Genomic DNA, 23,753 nt, shown 5'->3' on the forward strand with positions numbered 1-23,753 from the left:
TTTCACTCATACACTCCTACGGCAGTCCCGGCTAATTACACGCCATATAAGACGCAGGATATTCCAATTTCTGCTTGGCAGCATCGTATTTGGTTCAATGGCGCCCTCCCCCACATGGTTACACCAGTTCGTTTGGGTCCCTTGTCCATTCCAAGAGCCACTTGGCCAGTTTTGGCCGGGTTTACACCACATCCATGTTATTTGCAAGCCCCGGTGGATGAGTTACGTCAACTCCATACTGCCCTAATTGCAGTGCATAGGGCTTTAGTGCAATACGTTTCACACAATGTCCTGGTGGGGGCACCTGGGGTTGCGGTGCAACCAGCTGGCCCGGCCGGGATTACTATTAGTTCCATCATGGTTAATTCGGTAATGGGCAAGTGCCCCCAGAATAAGGACGATATGCCTTATTGGCTTGCTGAGAAATGTGACCAGCCGGAAGCAGTTTTTCCGAATTCTACTCCTGTGGAAAAACACAGAATCCTCACCATTAGTTTTCAGAAAGACTTAGTCCCAGAGGTAGCTGATTGTGATAACTGGGGTAAAGTGTTTGCAGCAGTCTACTCAAAGTGCTTCGGCACTCCGTCTATGGCTGTACTGCCCTCCGTGATCAAACGTGTTCAGGATCAACACGGTCCGGAGGCGGCTGTCAAGTTAGGGATGAGGCTTGTCGGCGTGTTCAACGTAGTTGCCACGCTCATCCTTGCTAATGTCAAGGGAGATGCGGTTAACTTTCAAGTGTCGAATGAGCTGCACCTCGTCGCCGATGTCGATAAACCCCGGCAGTTACCAAAGATTATTGCGGAGGCTTATAACACCATTGGCCGCAATATTTTGGGGGTTAAGCCTTTTGTTCAAACAACAACTACGCAACCGCAAACTAAGACAGGGGCGTCTTCGAAAGACGACCGTCCAGCTTTTCCTAAACAAAATTGGAAAGCTAAAAAGCAGGGGAAGCAGCAACAGAAACAGGGGTCTTGTCCCGCATCGCCGGTTCAAGCGACTACTCAACGCACATTTGATTTGCGCGATCGCATTAGGATTAGGTCTTCTGATAGATTTCAGGTTCCTGAACAACGTTCTCCTCGTTCTTCACAGGAAGCATCGGTCTCACAGTCCGGTGGAGGAGAACGTGGCAAAGGTTGGGGTGCCCAACAAGGACGTGAGCAGCCCCGCCAGACTGACGGAAAAGTCAAGCAGGACGAATTTGCATAACAACGACCCCCGTTTCAAAAGAAGAAAGTTGCTGCACTAACAGCGAGGTATGCCACAGATAGTGAGAATGCAGCTTCGGAACCTGACATGGGCACTAACGCTGCTAGACAGCGCAGCGGAGGTTACAGTAGTGCGGCAAGCACTGCGTCCATATCTGAAGGTGACAGCAACTGATACATTCATTACTGTAGAAACTGCTGATACTAGAGTGGCTCCCCCTGACAGACTATATGACATAGTCCTTTTAATAGAAGGTGACATACAACATACCATAAAAGGGATTTTTTGGGAAAATCTGACCTCTACATATGACATTCTGTTGGCAGAGGCAGACTGGCCCCCAGCTTTCGTTTTGACTGCTCCTAGAGGGGAGGAGGTAATCCTCCCTTCTTTTGCGCACACTGTGCCGAAGGATCAGGCTCAGAACTTTGCAGAAGAGTGGGCTCAGGTACTTGTTCCGGCGTTGTACCGTACTCAGGTTGGGTGGGATAAGTTGTCGCCAAGCCATGAGATTCTATTACGTTCTATGCCCCAGCCACAACCCCAATATCCCATGTGCTGTGAAGCTAGATCTCACGTCGCAGAAATCCTTGATCAATTGGAATATCAAGGTGTTATTGAAACATGTGTGTCACCCATGAATAATCCTCTATTCACTGTAACCAAACCTGAAGGGTCGTACCGCCTAGTTTTGGATTACCGACATTTGAACTCTCGTTGTCGGACCTGTGTGGTACAGAATACCCACAGTTCTGCCCTCGTTGATAGTCTGGTGAGAAAAAGGTTTAAAGCCACACTTGACATCTCCAATGGCTTTTATAGCCATAATCTGTCCTCTATTAGTAGTCAATGGACAGCCTTTACTTCTGGCGGCAAACAAAAACAGTTTAAAAGATTAGCCATGGGCTATAAAAACAGTCCAGGTGTCTGTGCCGTTCGTGTAGTCTCTCTGTTAGAGAGCATTGACCCTGATGCATACTCGTATGTTGATGATATCTATCTCACAGACGACTAATTATGGCCGCATCTGTGTCGCGTTGACCGCATTATTGTCATGTTTGCGGACTTCGGTTACAAATTCAACTTTGCAAAGTCGCACATTGCAGAGTATACAGTGTTGTTTTTGGGCTATGAACTCAACAACGAAGGACGAGGTTTAGCACCTCACTTCCTGGAGAAGTGCGCATGCTTGCGTGCTCAAACAACACTGAAGAAACTTCAATCTTTGCTGGGTTTTTTAAATTTCGGGCGTACTTCCCGATTATGCCCAGCGTATCATGCCGCTATATGCCTTGGTACAACCTACTTTTTCCAAATCGAGCTGGCTGCCAGAACATACAGCTATCCTGCAATCTTTGCAGGCTGATCTTCTTGCTTCGAAATACTTACTGACGCGTGATAACCACACTAACCTGGTAATAAGAATTGTGCCTGGCGCAGTGGGTTTACGTACTTAACGTTCAATGAGGGTGACACAGTCCCCATTGCTTACAAATCGCACTTGCACACATCAGCTGAAATGCTCTTTTCCAATGTCGAAAAAGTTTTGACTGTGGTCCAGATGGCGATTCTGAAAGAGAGAGCGCTGTCGCAGGGGAAACGCATGTTGGTTGTCACACCGTATCCTGCCCTAGAGGCGGTAATGAAAGCCAGTGTACCAAATTCTAAAGCTTTGCGTCCGCGTTGGATACAATGGGACACTTCTTTGACATCGCCTGATGTCACTTACATCTTTGATACCTCATTGCAGACTCAGGAGTATTTGCAGTATGAATTTGTTCATCCAGCTCCTCTGTCCTTGCACCTGCTTGAGAATTACCATTGTGTCATTTACACTGACGGTTTGGCGCAACCGGCGACGGCTTCTAAGCATGCTTATTCGGCAGCCTGCGCAATAGTGGCTAGTACTTTCGTGAATGGTGAATTCAAATCTAATGTTGTGCACACGCAGACATTGGGTGACTGTACCGCCCAGTTGGCAGAGCTTCGTGCTCTGGTGCTTGCACTGGAGTTTGCTGATCCTTGAGTTACTACTCTTATTGTGAGTGACTCTTTTTACTGTGTTCATTCTTTCAACGACAATTTATTCTTTTGGTCTCAAAATGAGTATCGTGATTCCAAAGGTAGCACAATCAAGCATAAAATGCTTTGGGTTCGAGTCGCAGAACTTAATCAACGTCTGCCGCTCGTGAATGTAATTCACACTCTTGGGCACCAGCGCGTAGGTGTCAACACTGTTGGCAACAGTTTGGCTGCTGAGGCAGCGAAAACAGCAGTGGCAACATATCTAGTAGCAGCAGTTACAAGATCCAAAGTAAGATTGATGATGACATCTTGGCAGGTATTGCTGCGACAGAGAAAGGTGATAATTACCCTCTGGGTTTCCCTTCTAAATACTCTTATCATTTAAGTCCTGATAAAGTTCCCTATGTGAGAATTAACGACGTTGGTGATAGATTGATTCCCAACGCGGACTGCAGGCTTTCCTTGATAACAGCAGCTCACGAAGGTATGGCTTCTGCCCATGCCGGCGTTTCGGTGACTGCTATTCTCTGACGACAACGTTATTGGTGGTGCGGATTGTATAAACAGACCCGTACTTATGTTCTTAATTGTGACATCTGCCAGCAGATAAAACCTTCGACTGCTGCGCGCCCACCTCAAACACAGTTGTACATATCTAATAAACCACTTGGGTGCGTTTATTTAGATCACTGCGGTCCTTTCTCCTCTGATACTGCGTATAAGTATATCATAGTTGCAGTGGATTCGTGCACACGTTTTCTTTGGGTCTGGCCACAATGGAGTGCTGATGATCGAACTGTCATCAGGGATTTGCGTGTCTTTGTGGGAATTTTGGCATGTGGTACCCTCAATTCGGACCAGGGTCCAGCGTTCACCTCTCAGTCGTACAAGGATGCCATGAGATCTTTGGGGGTCCAAGTCAAATTTTCGTCTCCATAATGACCAGAGGGCAATAGTGTTGTGGAGCGAATGAACCATGACTTAAAGCAGTCCCTGACAGCTAGGGTTTTAGGTACTGGCAGGAACTGGTTGGTCCATCTGTATAGCGTTCAATGTGCACTTAATAATCTCCCTAGAAGGTCTCTGGGTGGGCGGACCCCATACGAAATGCTCTTTGGCATAAAGATGTTTGTCCCGGACCTTGATGGTCTAGACATGGCGGCATCAGCCGCACCCTTTGATGTAGATGATCACTGTGCTGTATTACAGAATCTACAAGAGACCAGAGATAGTCTTGCAAAGGAACACTTGCCCTCCACAACTGATGCTGTGCTTCAGATTCCGGTAGTTGGCTGGCTACCTCGAGTTGGTGACCTGGTCCGTGAGAAGGTGGAGAACAAGAAGGAGTTCGGCCCCTCTTATCATGCTCCAGTACCAGTGCTTGGCGTGCAGGGTACAAGGACAGTTATTTTACCTCCACTTCCTGGTCGCAAGGATAACAGGTACATCTCCATTGACAATGTCAAACTACAGCGAGTGGCCGATTCTTCTTAGTAAGACTCCAGTGGTCTCTTGTCCAGCAATGCTGATAAATTCTGTTTTGGCTTCGGCAACTACCAACAGGCCTGACATTGCCATCGAGATGCATACAGTTACTAATCCTTTATTGCCTCCACCAGCTGGTGGTCCAGTTGAAGATACTGAGTATACTTATCCCACAGATGTGTCGTTGCCTGGTTTACATTCAAGTGCAGTTGACCAGTCACGTTTTTCATTTGACACTAACTCTGTGACTTCCAATGCCCCATCGAAAATTCCTTTTTTTGCTGCTTGGTTTAAAAGACATTTTTTAATTCCCCCTTGGGCTTACATTTGGCTGGTGCTCGTAACTATTTTTTTGTTTATGTCCGTTGGATTTGTGGTTGTATTTTTTTGTCTAGTAAATGGACACTATCTCACTGAAAGATCTACAATTAGATTAATGGATGGAACTTTGCCCCCCCCCCTCCTCATCACACATCATGAAAAGGAACCAGACATTTGTGAATATTACTGCCTGGCCTGTGTTGGATGGGATTGTATGGGATGCTGTCAAATTTCAAATTCTTGGACCCACAGAGGTGATTAATGTCCCCAATGTACTTCGTGTTTCTATGGGGGATGTTATGAAACAAAACATACACTTTGATGATTGGGATGTCCAAGCAGTGGAGGCTCTTTTTTCTGATTTGAAATATTATGCTGCTTTTGATGCTGAAGATTTGTATTTAGACTCTGAAAATTATGGCAAGTTGTTTTGCTACCAACACTATGGCAATCATTTCCTGCATAAAGCAAATACATTTAGAAAGTTTGTCAATTATACACAATGGGAACATTGTCCAGCACCAATTGAAGGCAGCTCCAAAACTCTAGTGAAAAAATGTACATATTTTACTGATTTCAGTGTATCTGAACCTGAAGCCTTTTATTTTAAAATGGCTGCTGAGTCAGCTTCCAAAGTTAGACTGACCCACACTAAATTATTGTATTCCAAGTCCTTTATGGATGAATTAGCTATAGGGTGCTATGAGCTGTGGAAAGATACCATTGATCTTAAATCTGGTTGGGGTTCTAAAGCATGGCAGGTACAAGGTACGGAAGCTCTGCATCATGCTTACCTTATCCCAAATCACATGTTGTTTTTGAATTCTACCATTTATCAAACCACCTGCTTTGGATTGGCTACTTCTAAAAAGATTAATTCCCCATCTTTTCCTGATCTGGGCGCTTATCCAAAATTGAATAATCACACAGATCGGTGCGTTGCAGTCATTCATTACTAATACATCCTTCAACATTTCCAACTTAGATCCTGAAGGGTGGTATATATGGCAGAAGAGCTCAGATTCTTGTCAACATCGTTTTCTGGGTCTGTACCCTTGGCTATACACAGGTTAGGGTGGACCCCCGATTTGAAACTTCCCGTTCTGTAACTACCTATTCTGTAGGGAAGTTATGTCAGAACTGGCTGCAACATTCCACCTTGGCCTCTGTTAAACTTCATTTATCAAAATTGAACGACAAAGTGGATTTGAATGATTTTGTTGAGGGTCCTGTGGGTGGCAGGTCCAAAAGATGGGTGTATGCTGTTTATAACGAAGTTTGGAAATTATCTCAGATTGAAGCAGCTTCCAGATTAAGGGCTATTGATCAAGCCAATTTTGAAAAAGTATTAGGTGTCATCGATAATAGCATTAACACCCTTTCTTCCAGAATGTACACATTAGATACTATTGTTTCATCTGTTGTTGATATTGTACAGGACGATATGTCTGTTTTGTAGCATGGTCAAAATCAGTTGCGTTCTACAAGTCAAGTCAAGAAAGCTTTATTCGACGATTGTCATAAAAGCATACAAAATTTGTATACATAATAAATACACAAAACATGTTAAAATAGTTTAAAACAATAAATAAAGGTATTTGCAAAAAAGGTTGGCAATTCAGAGACTAGGAGGATTTACCCAATCAACATTTTACTCCTAATCACCCATGCCCTTCCAAGGAACTTAGCGACAGAAATATAGACAAGTGGGATTTCAGCAGAGCGCAAAATACGTAGTGCCACCTTGGCATTTCTAGTACCCAACTGTCGGCACATTGGTTTTAGCCAAGTCTGGCGGGGAATTGTGTAGGATGGACATTGGAACAGGAGATGATTGACAGATTCAATAGATGCAGTACAGCCAGGACAGTTAAGCACGTTGATCACGGCCCATCTAGATGAAAACTCTCTGACTGGGAGACTGTCTACTCTAAATTGAAAATAGAGCTTCCTGTCTTGAGGATTAGTAATGTCATCCCAAAAAGATGCCAAGGAAATAGTATCCTTGAGATCAAGAAAAATACCAGACAATGAAAGCGGAGCTGTAGATCTGAAAACTCGGATAGCTCTCAATTCCCAGTACAAAGCCTTCAGTGCTTGTTTAGACGGAAAGCTAGCGTTTAGTGGATCCTCCCACAAAGTTTTAAGGCCCAAATCCTGAAGCGACTCATGTAGCCTACGTAGCCACTTGACCTCACGAAAGGTATCCAGCTTGATAATGTCCATGAGGCCAAGAGCAAAAAGCCTAAGTTCAGGAGTGACCCATAATCGCCGCCAGTATAATATGGGGCGAAATAAGGCAATTGATGCTATTGGTCTCATACCTAGGTCATAGAACAGGGGGCAAAGGGGAGTGCTCTGAGGTAGTTTGGTAAGATTTCGTAAAAATCTATTTTCAGAGGTGGATAATTTGTGTACATTATCAAATCCCCACAACTCAACTCCATAGAGCACAGCGCCGACCACTTTACCATCATACACCCGAAGTGCAGGGTCAATGGGTTTAGTCAGGGATTTGGTATGTTCTTTGCTTAGCACACCAGAGAGTTGGGAATGTTTGAGGGATGCCAGCTCTACTTGCTTTTTCCATCCCAAGTCATGTTGGATGCAAATACCTAGATAAGTAAAATCTTGAACCTGGTCCAATGGCATTTTATTCATATATATTTTGCTTTTAAAAGATTTGGACTGGTTGAAGGACATACATTTAGATTTTAAAACATTGATTTCAAGCCCGCGGGCAAAACAGAAGTCCTCAAAAATACATAAGGACTTCTGTAAACCACTCGGGGTTTTCGAAATAATAAGACAATCGTCGGCAAACATTAAAATAGGAATTTTTGCGCCTGCCAAAGAGGGGGCATCCAAGTTTGCATCTATTAATAATTTGGCCACATCGTTAATATACAAGGAAAATAAAGTTGGCGCAAGAACGCAGCCCTGCCTAACCCCCTTCTGGATAGGGAACTGCCTAGTCACTTGACCAACACCACCCCATCTAATCTGCGCAAAATTGTCTGCATGGAGTCTAGCGATTATGGAAATTAGGACAGGTGGCATCCCCATCTTTTCTAAGACAGCCCATAGGGATGCCCGAGGGACAAGATCAAAGGCTGCCCTAAGATCAATAAAGGCAGCATATAGGCTGCCACCCCCAAGTAGACCACCTTCCAATAGAGCATAGCGAAATGCAGCACCTGGTCAATGGTGCTTATTCTTGCTCTAAAGCCAGCTTGTAGGTGAGAGAGGATTGCATTATCTAAAGCCCAATCCAACACTTTGTTCAAGATCAGCCTGCCTAAAATCTTTTGTGTGGTGTCTATCAGGCTGATTGGACGATAGTTTGCAGGGATGGACTTGTCTCCTTTCTTGAACACCGGGATAATTTCAGCTCCTTTCCAGGAAGTGGGGATCGGGGCACCTCTAGCGATCAAGTTGGCTAAGATTAAGATATAGTTTCCCCAGGATTCGCTGTTACTCAAAAAGATATCAGCAGGGACTCCATCCATCCCAGGGGCCCTTCCAGGAACCAATGACTTAAGAGCAATAACAACATCACCCAGGGTAAAAGCGTCTTCCTTATAAAAGGTAAGTTGGTAGTTAGAAGAAGGGCGCATGTCATCTTCAACAGCATATAGGGACTCAAAGTGCTTGACCCAGGCATCTTGCGAAACCCAATTTTGGGGTTTATCAGGGTTGCCCCCAGTCCTCCATCTAACAACAGACCAGAAACGTCTCATATCCTTTTGGGCACCTGCTTCCCTGAGTTCCTGCCATCTTTGGAAATCCCACGCTCTCTTAGATTTGAAGATAGCTTGCTTATAAGCATATCTAGCAGAGCGGACTTTAAGACTGTTGCCAGATTTCAGTGCGGTGCCCAAGTTCACGCGAGCATCTCTATACGCGGTAGAATACCATCGTGGTGAGGGATCGTACTTGGGCTTAGTTGCTTTGCAGGGCCTAACAAAGATATCTTTAAGTTCCAGAAAAAAAGAATCATGGATCGACATTCCAGGTATACCATATGGTTCCAGAGGACACTGATTATATGCAACCCCTAAGTCCTGGGTGGCAAGTTCTAATCTGTTAAAAATGCGAGTTAGACAATCTTGACTTTGAGCAACCTTGGCCCACTTAACGTGGCGCAGATCATTAGCAATGACTACATCTTGAAGGTACAATGGAGAAGGATCACTATGGGCAGTGGGGGTCACCCAAAGCATAGTAGATAGAGAGAGAGGATTATGGTCACTCTCCAATCTGTCTATAACCACCATGTCCCTCATGGTATCCCATAGATCTAGTGATAGCAGGATATAATCAATTCTGCTAGTACGGGAACCACTCTTGAAAGTAATGGACCCTGATTTGTCTTGCTCAGACCTGCCATTTGTTGCACGAAGCCCCTTATTTAAACAAAGGGCGTTAATCTGGATGGCCAATTCGGTCCAACGAATGACAGGTTCTAGATCTAGTCTTGGAACACCCCATAAGCCATCCTCTACCTCCGAGATGCTCCAATCAACACCAAGAAGAGGTTCAAAGGTTGTATTAAGATCTCCACCTAAAATTATATATGAGTACTGAGAGTAAAGGAGCGTAAGTTCATCCAAACGAGCTATAGTGTCAGACTTCTTCCCACCAGTGCTTCTAGCATAGACATTATAAATATCCAGTGATTTTCCATCCTTAAGCTTAAGGTTAATTAGCTGGATATCTGGGTGCGAAGTAGAAAGCTCCTGACGATAATACCAAGGTCCTGTCTAATCCAAATGGCAAGACCACCGGAGGGGCGCCCCTTTTTTCCCTTGACTGCCAGAACATTAAAATTCAAAAAACCCGATGCAAACTGAGCCTCAAGTAACCATGTCTCCTGGAATAAGCAGATGTCATAAGAGTTGATAAACGATACCCAAGTTGGATCTTTCAACTTGGATTTAATCCTGCAATATTCCAGGACAAAAGCGACCCAAACTCTGAGTGGGTTGCACTAACAACCTTGTTGGTCTCCGGAATACTACTCAGTAGATTTATCCTTTCCGGATCTACGGAGGGGCCTAGCAATTCTTCATTAGCCAAAATGCTCAGCTCTGCATTAGGGACTATATTAGGCAAAAAGGAACAAACAGGAGAAACTGCTGGACTACACTCTTTACACAGTCAGTCATTTTGTTCTAAACATGACTCTCCCGGGGGCAATCTGAAAGCACCATCTGGGCAGGGAGACCAAATAGGAGTGGACCTCATTTGAATTGCAGAGTTGCGTTCTATAATGCAGTTTGCCTGGACTTTACAAACATTGAAGGCTGGGAAAGTTCCCTGGGACTACATGAACACATCATCTTTATTCCTGCCGTTTAATCGAACTGATAAACAACAGTTCATGTCCATTAAGGATGCAACATACTCATTACTGCATATTGAAAAGTTGGAGCTTTTACCTTTCTCTGTGGCCGAATCAAACTCTGCTGTGTGGCTTTTCCACAGTTTAATCACCTTACCATTTCCTTTGTTTAAGTTCAGTTCATGTATGAAACATTATGCCCTAGGCAGATACGAACCATTGGGTACTGCTTTCCTGCATGAAGTTTGGTCACTCCCCTTTATATACAGGTGCCTGAGAGAGGGTAAAGAAGTTTATTTAAAAGGAGAGGAATGCACTTTCACACCTGATCACTCAGTAGTCTGTAGGAACATCCAATTGCATGGCGCCTGCAACGTTCAGGCACCAAATTTAGCTTGCATTCTGAAGGGAAATCCTGTGCCAGCAATTATACCGACTTTTACATTATTAGCTAACGGTAGTTATTTGCTTTTAAATGATGAGGCATGCTGCAGGATGCTAGTGGGGATTCCGTACATTGTCACTGTCTCACAGCGCGTAGTCTGTTGTAAAAATGTCCTTTTCCCACCCCACATGGGAGACTAGATGTATCAATCTGGCCTTCCATCCCAACCTGGAAAGCAGAGTTCAACAAGATGAGCAGAATAAGGGCTCTATTGTCTCAAAAAGAAGTCCCTCTGACTTGCTCCCGTGAAACATTTGTCCTTCACGTGGCAAACACCCGCACCGAGGTGCATGCGCTTTTGAATACTGATCTCCCCCTTCATTTCGGTGCTCTGATTCATACTATATTCAATGCCTCGTCAACAACTGGCTTTGTACATTTTTTCAAAGTTGTGGGCTCCGGCCTCCTGACCTCCTTCCAAGCAATATTTGGTGTGATACCGGCATTTTTTCATTCTATTTTTTCCAGCGTCTTCAGCGGCCTTGCATTAATCCTCGCTTTGACTGCTGGTGTGCTGCTGCTGATTTGTTTGCTCCGCAATGGCTGCACGATCTGTATCACATGGCAGCCGCCCCCGGCTGCTTCAACTGCGCGACAGGATGTTTGAATATTATGGAACATTGCCCCTGGCCACTTTGAGCGTAGCCTATGGATTATCCTTCCAGTTCTCTTACTTTACTTGCGTGCAACCTGTTTTCCATTGCCTAGATTGTCCATTCGAATGGGCTCTGGATTTGTGCCTGTCGAACACGGCATCTCCTGCCCCGGATTATGATCGACTAATGAGTCCCTTAGTGGCTCATGAGTTGGACTGTTCTGCAATCGGGATTATGGCCTGTGGAGCGGCACATGGAGTCCTAGGAAATTGTGATATATATACGGCAGCATATGACTTCTTGGCAAGAAGTTATCTTGAAGAACACGCAAGTTGTCCTCTGATTGTGCTAGAGGCGCCGGTTATCGAAGAACATGTATGTTCATTTACTTTACTTGACTGGATGGATGAATCTTTTACAGACCATTATAATGACTTCCTCTTGGAGGGAGTTGCTACTTATTGTACCTACACGTTGATGGATTGAAATTGGCAGTTGTCCATCTTCCGCACGTCCGAATCTAGATTTTAAATTGTTCTCTTTACTCCACATTGGACTGTGTCACTCCCTTGGGAGATGTTTTAATTTTTTCTTTTTCCCAACAAATTTTTCGAACTATAACTACCAATTATATGGGTTGACAATACATGAACTTGGTTCTGTATCCATCGCACTTGAACTCTGCGTTCCTACATTGCTTCCCCATTTTGTTGGTGATCCGATCAAGGGAGGGTGTAGTGGAGACGGAGTTCTATGTACACACATTGCTATGTTAGCATAAGCGCCTTAGATGTAAAATGCCATCTCGCCACTTTTGCTGCTTTTGCACACGACACTGCAGGTAGCTGTTGTTGCACGGAGAACTGCTTGTTTGCTTTTTCTTCACATGAGAACGGTCTGTTGTTCACATACCTAGACGTGCACCGCGACCTTAGTCTGAACACTGTGTGCAGAAGCCGTCAAGGTCAAATAACAATGTATGCTTTTGAATTCAGGTTGATCGGCCCACGCTCTAGCCATAACACGCACACAGCTGCAAATATCTGAAACTCGGGTGCCTTTAATATTGCATTTGCATGTATGATTCAGGCACTTGGAGAAAACCTTTCCAGACACAAAGAGCAGAGCTGATCCTGTGATGTGATTCACCTAAGCTGATATTTACGGTATGGGGTTCCCCATTCAGCCTAGAGACCTTCTATTAGTTTCAGAAAACTAGTTTACTAGCGAAGGGGGGGTGGTTGTTTTCCACTATCATTTGTAATATGATTTCTCCCTTCATTTTCTATGGTATTGTAACAATGCTGATGGTTTTGTTTTTAATCATTTGTCTGCTTATGTTAGCCAAAGTACTGCACCTTAGAGCACGAAAAATAAACATTTTAAACTTTACCGTGTCTCTGATTACTCTTGTGGACTTATATGAGAATAATAACGAAAAGGTGTTTCTGATTCCCACCATTCCTGAGAGTACTCTAAGTCGCTTGTTCTGGGTTGCCTAATCATTGGTGGCTTTGAGATGAAACGGAGAATGAATGAGACACTGATGCTAGTCGGAGAGGGGTTCTGGGTACTGAGGTGAGGTTTCGGTACACCGCAATTCACTGAGGTCCTGGTTTCCTGCGCATAGTTCTGTGCATGAGCAGAATCCCTGCAACACTCCTGTGTAAACCGTACATAACACTGTCCACCAATGTCTTACTCATTTCTAAAATCTGAAAGAGGGCATTGTTGGTCAACAGCCGACCTTTCCCACCCAATACTGACGTCACGATCGTAATATAAGGATTCTCTGTTGTTCGGATCTGTTTTCCAGTGCCATGTACCTTAATTAAATTTTGTATATTTTGGTATTTTTCTGTAAAATGGGGTGCCTAATAATTGTGTTTTAACACTTTCATTGCCTCTTGGTGCACTAAGTGTCATATAAAAATGAAGTATATGTTAACATCACAAAAATAGTCAAAAGTAGCACTTAAAATTGATAAATTAACAAATTAACATAGTCTTAATTATTTATCTGCGTGATCAACAATACAGTTAAGTGACAACCTAACGAAATACTACATTCTATATTATGTGCTGTCCATCGCATGGAATAGAGCCTTTGATTTAACTGAGGGCTCAGTGACAACACGGACACTCACGATGTAGGTTAGAATGGGCATGTAGCACAATAAAACGTCCACCTAACAATTTGAAAAGATGCCTTTCTTCAGGGATAACACGAAACTCCAGAGGATGTTCGAAGCAATATTCTTGCAAACAGCTTTTGTTAAGCTGTGACTCGCGTCTAGCACAATCACAGTTCAAGTGCGCGTGGAATGTCACGCTCCAGCAAGCAGTTCTTGCAACAAACAATGGAAGTAGCCCAACACGTGACGCACTCTTTGGGCGGTCTTGTTACCTCGCAGTAGCGGTGAGACACAAATAAAGCAACAACGAATGAGCTAATGTGAGAACAGTTTTGCGACGGCCACATACAAAAGTGTGCACGATAAAGTTTAGCATTAAAGAAACAACAACATTTTTTTACTGAAAGAAAATAAAAAGACTTTGCCGACGGTGACGCATTAGCCATGGTTACTGAACCAAAGCCAGGAATAGTCCAGGGGAGGCAGAGACTTTCATTTTTAAAGGGAAACATATATTTGAATATTAAAAACTAAAAACGTACCCTTCGCAGTTCGGACCGACGTTTCTGATGATTTTTTCCATCGCTTCCTCGGTTTCCTTGAGCTTGTCTTGCAGTTGTCCAAGTTCATAATCAGCTGAAAAACAAGAGAGTCCCCGGTGTAAACAGCAGCTTTGAGGGCTGGTTCTTGCCCCTGATCACAAACTCAGTTCTTTCCAATCCCCGGCCGACGCGGAAGGCCTTAGCAACCAGGAAAGCCAATAGTGGAAAAAAAGCCGCCGTGATTGTTTGCTTTGTCTAATCAAAACTCACAGCAGCAGTGCTGCCCAGGCTGTCGTTAGCATGCAAGCACTCGGCGCACATGGCTATAGGCAATCTTTGAGTAAAATAAAAAAGAAATGCGATTTACTTTAATAATACGTTTAAGTGCATCTTGTCAAATAAAGGGACATGTAGATATTGAAGGTTTTAAAAACCACTCAAACACTATGGGGTATATTTACAATGGGAGTGCGCCACGGGGAAAGTCACTTTTTTTCATGCTCCGGTGGCACAATGGCCTGCACCATATTTACAATGTGGCGTTAAGCACTTTTTGTGGCTTAACGCTTCTTTGCAAATATGGCACCCGTCCATACAGGTAAGGAGCGTGCAATGGGTGTTGCTGTGGGCATTCCATTGCAACACCCATTGCTTTTTGACGCTGCCCTAGATTTACAAGGAGGTGTAAATCTGAGGCGGCGCCAAAAACGAACTATATGGCGTTAGAATGGCACGAAGAGGAGAAATACTTTTATTTGTCCTCGTTTTTGCTTTTTCTGTGTGCGAGAGCAAAATGCCTTTAATGATTGTTTATGTGCAGGAAGGTGTCCCTTCCAGCACACGTAGAAGAAACAAATCGCCATTATTGTTTATGTGCCGAAAGGGACACCTCCCTGCACATAAACAATCATTCCCTGCAATGCAGACACTCTTGCACTACGGTTTTAAGGATGTCTGCGTTGGCGCCTGGCAGCTATTTTTAGCGCCAGCGCTAGGGAAAACACCGGGGTGTGCTGTATTGTAAATAAGGCGCATCCCTGCTTTTTGGAAATTGCGGAGCGTGGTGCTGCAAAATCTGCCAGAGCTCAGCGCTCCGTCATTTCCTTGTAAATATGGCCCTATATAATTATGAAATCTCATATGTGGTAATGGCTACGCCAGGAATATTATTACTAGCACCTATTGCTGCCATAATTAAATGATGGTATACTAATTTGGTCATTACCTCAAAAAGTTGGAGACATCTTCAATAAAATCAGGTACTGAAATGACACCCCAAGTGGTATTACTTGCTAAACTCCTGGTTGATTACAGTGGCCATTTGTAATAGTAACAAGCAGGAATCATGCTAGTACCTCAATTACTGAACATCTTTTCTGCCCAATGTGCTACCTGCAGGATCATAATCAGGGGAGCTATACAGTTTGCTGAACTTACTTCAGTAAAGTAAATAGATGTACAAAGAAGGGGATCATTTAGGGTTTGGTTCACGGCCCACCATTCTCCGCTGTGGCTTTGTAGGGCAAACCATCTAGTTTAAGATTTTCCATCATCTAGGGTGCTGTATTTTCATAATTAATCCTTCTGTCCACAGTTGCTTCTTGGAAAACTAACTTTATGATGTCTATAACCAGGGCCGGTTTTAGCGCTGGTGGTGCCCAGTGCAACAGTTTTTTGGAGCACCCCCGCTCACCAATGACCTCTTTCTTCATAGATTCCCTCACTTCCACCCTCCAACAGTGCCCTTCATCTCTCTATAGCCCATCTCTCGCATACAGTTAATTTGTTTTAAAGCACTAGTTGGATTGGCTTTACTAATAAGAATGTATATCCACCCATATTAACCCCTTTTAATAATATTAGGATTAGATTATGAAAGGCAGGGAAAAACAGCATAATGTCCTAACCTATATTATGCAGTTTGCCTGTAGCTCTTTGATGTCAGTTTATAAGTCAGTGTTACATATTGTAACTTATGAACTGTTGTAACAAAAGGATCTCAAGTAAGGAAAGCAGTTTCTACTGAGCTAGACACATAACATATAATTCTGTGATCTGCATCGTGTTCTTTGTATTTGGCATATTAAACTCCTGGGCTACTTTAAGATGAATCAAAGGGGCCACTAGACAAAATTACGATCTATCACCAGCAGGAATATCAATCACTAGAGTTATTGTGACATTTTTACTGCTGCCTGAACAATGCTGGACACACAAGGAACTTTGCAACATGTGCTTTTAAAACTATAAGTTATTTCTAAACACAGCACCCCCCCAGAGGTCAGCGCCAGGTGCGGCTGCACCAATTGCACCACCCTAAAGCCAGCCCTGGCTATAACTTTGCCTATTGACACTATCTGGCTCCTGACTCTCATCATCCCACACACAGCTCTGCACTCATGATGGTACCCTCTGTAATAGGGTGGTCAAAAAATAAACAGTATGTAAATGCTAAAGTTCTACTTCAATTGGGTTACAAAATGTGGATAATCCATTTAATAAATACAACAGTAAAGAAATAAATGAATATAGATAAAGTTTGACGATACTTAATGATGAAACGAGATGGGAAAACAAACAAGATGGAAAGGAAATATTAAAGTCAATTAACAGTAATGTTCGATAAAATAAAATATTATCACCATGTAAATCACTTCTAATAAGTGACCTAAATATTAATGTTCATTTTTCATGTTTACATGAAAATAGAAGGTCTCGTTGAGATCCTGTCTTTCTTAACTGTCGGGAAAGCAATGCATTTACCCACACACAGTTGTAAACCAGTGCCTGGTTGCTAAAGCACACTAGTGACAGTCTTTTCTCCAGAGAAATGTGAGTAAAGTTTTAAGCAATACCAAAACAACTTTAAAGGATACAAATCTATCAGTAAAACTCCCAAATCAGTTGAGTAATATAAACAAATAACCAAAATGACCAACGTAACAAAGGGGGATTGTGAAGAAAATGTCAAAAATACCTGTATAAAAATGTTTTGTAAAAATCAGGTGAGAAGAATGCTGCACCAACGACTTTCGTCACAGAGCCCTAGGTAGAAATGTGACTTAAGGAACTTTATACTTAAAGCAGACTCTTACCAGTGACAAAGCTCTGCCAGCCATTTACCACATGGACTGAGAGACCCTTACAGTTGGTAATAGTCTTCCTCTAGTTACTGCAGACACAATGCCTTTTTTAGCATGTATATTATGTTCCACGGCTCGTGGGCTCCAAGGCATGTTGTACTGATGTCTCAGCTAATGGTCAGTGTAGGCTCTTCCACATGTGAAAAGAGGTTACTTTGACTTGAGCTGGTTGCAACATTTTATTACAGTAGATTAGCCCTGCTTTTGCAGCTCTGGAGCCATACTTTACACATGGTGTAAGTCAGCATGTACCATAGGATCTTTATCCCCCTGCTGCATTTGCTCTGTCAAATTACTGTGGCCTCATTAGTAAGTCAGATATGTCAACTGTGATTAACTACTTGTCTCCATGTTTGGTCGTCACAGCACATGCATGTAATGGGAAGTGTTATCAGCCTCCTAGTCCACACAGTCAAATATGGCAGTAACGCCAGTCCCAGAAAAGTAATACAGAAGGGTGAATTTCCCTACGGTCATATGTATCTAATCTTCAATCGACTGTGCTTTCCAAAACTAAGAGCTAACCTATCAATTTCTTAGCAACCATATACCCGCTAATTACCAAAACTTAATATTGGTAGCCACAATGTTTAGTGGATTATATAGAGGAACTTCATCAGGGCTGTAACATGATAAAACAACATATATATTACATATATATTACATATGAGGGAATGAAACGCGTTGGCTGACCATCTTTTTACAACCCAAAATTATTTTGAATTAAAGAGGACATTAAGTTACAACGTTTGGCTTCTTGGACTATCTCATTCGTGCACCCCCACTTTCATTTTGTTTATGTTTTATTGATCTGGAGCACAGTAGTGCCACTCAGCGGCTGACGTATGGGGTTGATTGCACGATAATTATTACCATATATATCTTTTTGAGCACTGATGTGAGGTGTGGCAAGAAGGGCCCGCTGTTGCTGCAGTTGGAATATTGTTTTTTCTGGGTCAGCATATAAATAAAAAAGTTTTGCATGTTTAAAAACATGTTATTTTAAAGGGTCACTTTTTCATGTTGTCTAAAAAATGTCTTTAGAATTGTCATATTGTTTGGTTATATTTGTGTGTGTTGTTAGTCCTGTGCCTTATGATTTATATGTAATTTATATGTAATATATATGTTGTTTTATCATGTGACAGCCCTGATGAAGTTCCCCTTGAGGGAATGAAACGCGTTGGCTGACCATCTTTTTACAACCCAAAATTATTTTGAATTAAAGAGGACATTAAGTTACAACGTTTGGCTTCTTGGACTATCTCATTCGTGCACCCCCACTTTCATTTTGTTTATGTTTTATTGATCTGGAGCACAGTAGCGCCATTCAGCGGCTGGCGTATGGGGTTGATTGCACGATAATTATTACCATATATATCTTTTTGACAACTGATGTGAGGTGCGGCAAGAAGGGCCCGCCGTTGCTGCAGTTGGAATAAGGTAATTATTATTAACCTCAAGCACTGCACTGTACTTTACAGATGTTTCACTGTATATAAAAAAGGAATCACAATGATTTTAAAATATTTGTTTCTAAAACAACATAGTACTTCTCATATTAGGTAGCCATACCTTTTTTGGCAGACATTTGCCCATATTAGATAAACAAGTTAGTTACCTTTAACAATGCTCTTTCTGGTGGAAACTATACCCAAGTGTTCCTAACCTTTTGACTTCTGTGGACCCCCACTGAATTATTTCTAGAATTGGAGGACCCCCACTGAGTCATCATTGGAAGCCAGAGACCCCCCTGCCTAACGTCTATGATTTAAACTTCAAAACACAACACAAAAACAAGTACACCCTAAACAAATGCTCAAATATTGAAATATTTTATTTAATTCACAATCAAATATAAAAAAAGTTTAACAATTTCAATTTTGATTCTCTATTTGTATATACTTTATTAATTGCAATGTATTATTTTTAGTATTAATTAATTTTGTAACATAGCTGCGGACCCCAGGGTCCCCAGACCATAGGATAAGACCACTGATCTATCCAACTGTAGATTCCTCACCTTTTAAATATTCTACAGTGCCAGACTGGATCTGGAAGATTTTTCTGCATAGCCCCGGCGCACCAGTAGATGACACCTTTTGGCTTCGACCATGCTCACTCAGTAAATGACAGTTGAAGTAACATATAAGCGCCACCCAATGTGCACCGATGTCAGTTTCTTTATGGACACTGTCCACGTCCTTGGAGCTCAAAAAACAATTATTTGTGCCACTTTCCATATCTCTCATAAGGGACCTTTTTAGATGGAAATGTGTTCATTCCACAGAACGAGGAGATGGGTGGGCAGTGGGGAATCTGCGATTGGGTAGAGTATCCACAAGAAAGAGCATTACAGAAGGTAAGTATTTTGTACCTCTGATAGATACTTCTAAACAAAAATTCCTCTCTTTTGAATAGATATCAAAGCAGTACCTCCGTCTGAGATGAATGACTCAGGCCAAAAAGTCCTGCAGGACTAAATGGCCAAAATGCCCTTTCTGTCAGACCTGGCTGTCAAGGCAGTAATGTTTTCTGAATGTGTGCATTGATACTCATGCTGTAGTCTGAGAAATGTTCAGGACAGGTGAGGTGGGGCAAACAATGCTGTAAGAGTGATGGAATGCCCAATGAGAAAGTGTGTTAAAACCTTTATTAGAAATGCCACTCTAGTCCTAAACACAAGCTTGTATAGAAAGTTGGTGGTGAAAGGTGGCTGAACTGATAAAGCTTCAAGCTCACTTACGTTACAAGCATAGGTTATCACAAATGGAAAGACTATCTTCAGGGCCAGGGCATGTAGAGGGGATCAGTGGAACAGCTCAAAAGGTATATATATAAGGAAAGTAAGGAACAAATTAAGGTCTCACTGCAGCATTACGAAGGGTGTAGGAGGAAAAACGTGGATCAAACATTTGAGAAATTGCATCACAACAGTTGGAAAGCCAGACTGGTAAATGCAAAATGGCCAAAAGGGTCAGCAGATTACTTTTAACTATGCATGCTGCAAGTCCTTGGTGGGACAAGGACAAAAAATACAAGACAACCAACAGTTTGAGCTGTAATGGGCCTGTATTGTGGGTGCCACACCATTCCACAAACTTGCCCCAGCATCCAGCATACACAGACTTAGTAGGAGGGTGCCTGGCTGCAATTATAACATCCTCTAATACAGGAGGGAGATCGAACGTAGTTAACTGCCACCAGTCAATCTCCACATATCTCAACATTTGGAGGTGCACATCATGCAAGCCCAGTTGCAGAATCTTGCCCCCCATTAATAGTTCAGTGGAGGCGGGAACATAGGGGCCAGCTAGCAGCCGGTCACGAGCCGTTCTCCCTCCTGCTGTCCGTTATGCTGTTTTGGAGCTGAATTCCCCTGAAGCCTCCTTACGCCAATGCATACCTTAGGTGCGGGATTGACGGCGTGCTGCTGGGTGGCATTTTTCGGTGCCCGTACTCCGGATTTGTGAGCCTCTGGGGAGCTGCCGGCCTTTTTCTCCTCTTCACGTGCAGCGATGCGGATGCCTGCGGCGATGCTGTCGAGAGGGGCTGGCTGCAGCTTCTCTTCGCTTCCCTATACGGCTGCTACTGGCGCGGGAGGTGCCTTTGCCTCTGGCTCTCCATAGCCTGAGGAGGCGAAGCATTTCAAACAGAGAGGAATAAGGAGCAAGGAGAGTGGAAAGAAGGTGTGGGACTTCAGGACTTCGAGGCACACAGGTCAGGGATCTGGAGAAGTGTTCACTCGGAAGCAGTACAGTAAGGGGCAGGGGGACCGTAACAATTTTGTTGGCCATCTCCGATTCTGAATGTGCGCTGACTCCGTTTTTTCACTACATAGGGCTGTGGGGGCTCTTGCAGAGTGCCGGCGCACTCAGCGCTTAACATATGACCAGCCAAAAGTTATAGTTAAATTAAGGTATGTGCCTGTCCTCAAGCACATGGAGCTAGATGTACACTAATTTGAGCAAAATGGGCAACCCGGAAGAAAAGAAGAAGGGACTCAGTGGAACAGGGGGGATTGTTAAACGAAAATAAATTGGCACCTGGTGTTCTTACCACTGAGGCCCCGCAGGGTAAAAGATATAAATTAAGATCGCAAATTCTTTTGGGAAGAGAACCTTCTACGCAACAAACTATAAAATCTTGTCCAGCCACTGAGACTCTGGCAAATAGACATAAATATAAGAAACCTCTTAATAAACGTGGGAAACTTACCCCTGTGAAGGGCAGGAAGAAAGACAAAAATCAAGTCCTCTCAAAAATTACTCCTTCACTTCACTTAGGTCTGTTTTTATGGCTAATCCCCTGGGCAACAAGGAACCTGCTAAGCAGGCTTTGTCAGTACCAGGCAAATCCCTGGAATTACACCCCGCCATACCACTTTCAAATCGATTTTCCTTGTTAAGCGAGACAGTCTCTATGGCTTCTACGGTGGTGGGAGCTACAAGATGACAGAGATAAGTCATGGGACTTGTCTTTGTCTTCGGAGTTGGTAGCACAGAGCCCAGATACAGTACACGGAATATTAAGGCAGCTATCGGCGGAGATCGGCGTTCGCTTCTCTACCTCCAAAGCAAATCAGAAAAAGATACAAATACCTGTACTAACTTAAAGGAAAATCTGTCGGCACTGACGCTTCGGATGGAGACCCTCGAAAATAAAGTGGGGGAATTAGGTTCGGAGGTTAAAGATAATTCCCAGGAAGTGGCTAGGCTAAAAAAAAGAGAGCGGGATCTGGAGGAGAGGTTGGAGAGGCTTGAAAACATTTTGAGAAGGAATAACATTAGGATTTTAGACTTAAAAGAAGGGCTGGAAGGAGATAACTTAAAGGCATATGTCATTGACATCTTGACAAAAGCATTCCACCCAGGTTGCAGCAGCATCAGTATGGGAAACTGAGATTCAGCGAGTTCACAGGGACCCCTTTAAGTTGAATACTGCCCGGAAAAAGCCAAGGAAAATTCTAGTATATATCCAATCCTATCTTCTTAAGGAGCAACTTCTGGGGGCAGTTCTTAAGCATAAGGTTACACAGGTTCAGGACGCCTTCTTCAGAATTTGGTCTGATATATCCCGGGTAACAGAAGATAGGAGATGGGAACTGGGGAAGCCGATGGATGCATTAAGAGATCAGTGGGCCCAAGTACAGCTGCAATTTCCTGCATTTTTAAAGGTTGTATGGGCTAATAAGATGCATAACTTTAGGTTTCCAGGGGAAGTGGATAGCTTTTTGGCACAAATTAAATCTAGCTCATAGTTTATAGGTTAAGGGAATTCAGCATCCATTGTTATTTTAATCACCTTTTTTTTCTTTATGTAGGAGTCAGGAGGGCCACGGCTCAAAAGGCAATAGTTATTGCCAATGGGTAGACAGGGAGGGTTCCCGTGGGTGGGTAGGGGGGTTGGTGGGGTTTTGGGGGGCTTGCGTGGTTTGGGTGTCTTCACGGTTGTTGGTGTGGAGCAATGGGGAAAAAAAAAATGTAGATGCAATTTCATGTGACATAACAACCTCCAGTAGCTACAGCAGTGGGTGGAGTCAGGCCAATGATGGGGGGTAGACCTGTTCAAGGAGGGAAATGCCGTATGGAACTACTAAGTTGGAATGTTAACGGTTTGCGAGTTAGAGGAAGACAGTGCTTGATTATCCAGCACTTAAAAAATAGCTCAGCTAGCATTCTTATGATTCAGGAGACCCATCTTTACAATCGGAGTGTAAAGCATTATTTGGCAAATTAAGATGGGTTGATAAGGTCATAGCCTCGGATCAGCAACGCTGTTCAAAGGGGGTTGCCAACATCCTCAAAGTGAATTCAGGGATTGAGCTTACTAAATCCCAGGTAGATGATAGAGGGCGCTGGGTTATCACGGAAATTAAATGTCAGGCGTTTAAATGCACCTTAGCTAGTTATTATGGTCCTAATGAGGATGACATAATGCCCTTAAATAACCTCTGTCTTGCTCTGGGTGATTATGAGACCCCTCTGATATTGGGAGGCGATTTTAATCTGCTACTCAATAACAAGCTAGACAGATCCTCTCCTCGAACACAGGTAACAGCTCCGCGTGTTAAGGCCCATCTTTTGACTACGCTCAAAAACTTTAACCTCTGTGATATATGGCGGGAAAAAATGGGTAAGGCCAGGGAATATTCTTTTTATAGTAAAAAGAACTTGCATTAAATTGACTATATATTTATGGATCACTCAGAACTGGAAAAAGTAAGCTTGATTGAATATCTGCCCATACATCTTTCTGATCATGGTGCTATTGTCCTTAGCCTAGATCTCCCTCAAGACTCTCCTTTGAGGAGATGGACTTTAAATAGGAGATTTCTTCTGCAGTCTTCAACCCCAGACTTTTTGAGCTTTGAAACTGTCAGTTTTTTTCAATACAACTTAGGGTCGGCACCTTTATATATTGTGTGGGATACTTTTAAGACCTGGCTGAGAGGGACACTAAAGGGGGCAGTTGTGGGTTGGGCTAGGGCCGAAAAGAAAGA

The 23,753-nt window shown here is 43.2% G+C and overlaps 1 protein-coding gene across 1 annotated transcript in view; it reads right to left on the bottom strand.

Moving 5' to 3' along the window:
* The window catches only part of RIC3 (RIC3 acetylcholine receptor chaperone), a 220,833-nt gene that overhangs the window by 29,447 nt on the left and 167,633 nt on the right, over positions 1-23,753 (bottom strand). The window contains exon 4 of the mRNA XM_085648120.1: positions 14,109-14,202. Within this exon, the coding sequence (XP_085504246.1) occupies positions 14,109-14,202 (94 nt within the window). The remainder of the gene's footprint in view (positions 1-14,108; positions 14,203-23,753) is intronic.

Source organism: Triturus cristatus, chromosome 3_2 (genome assembly GCF_964204655.1).
Source record: "Triturus cristatus chromosome 3_2, aTriCri1.1, whole genome shotgun sequence".
Lineage (NCBI taxonomy): Eukaryota > Metazoa > Chordata > Amphibia > Caudata > Salamandridae > Triturus > Triturus cristatus.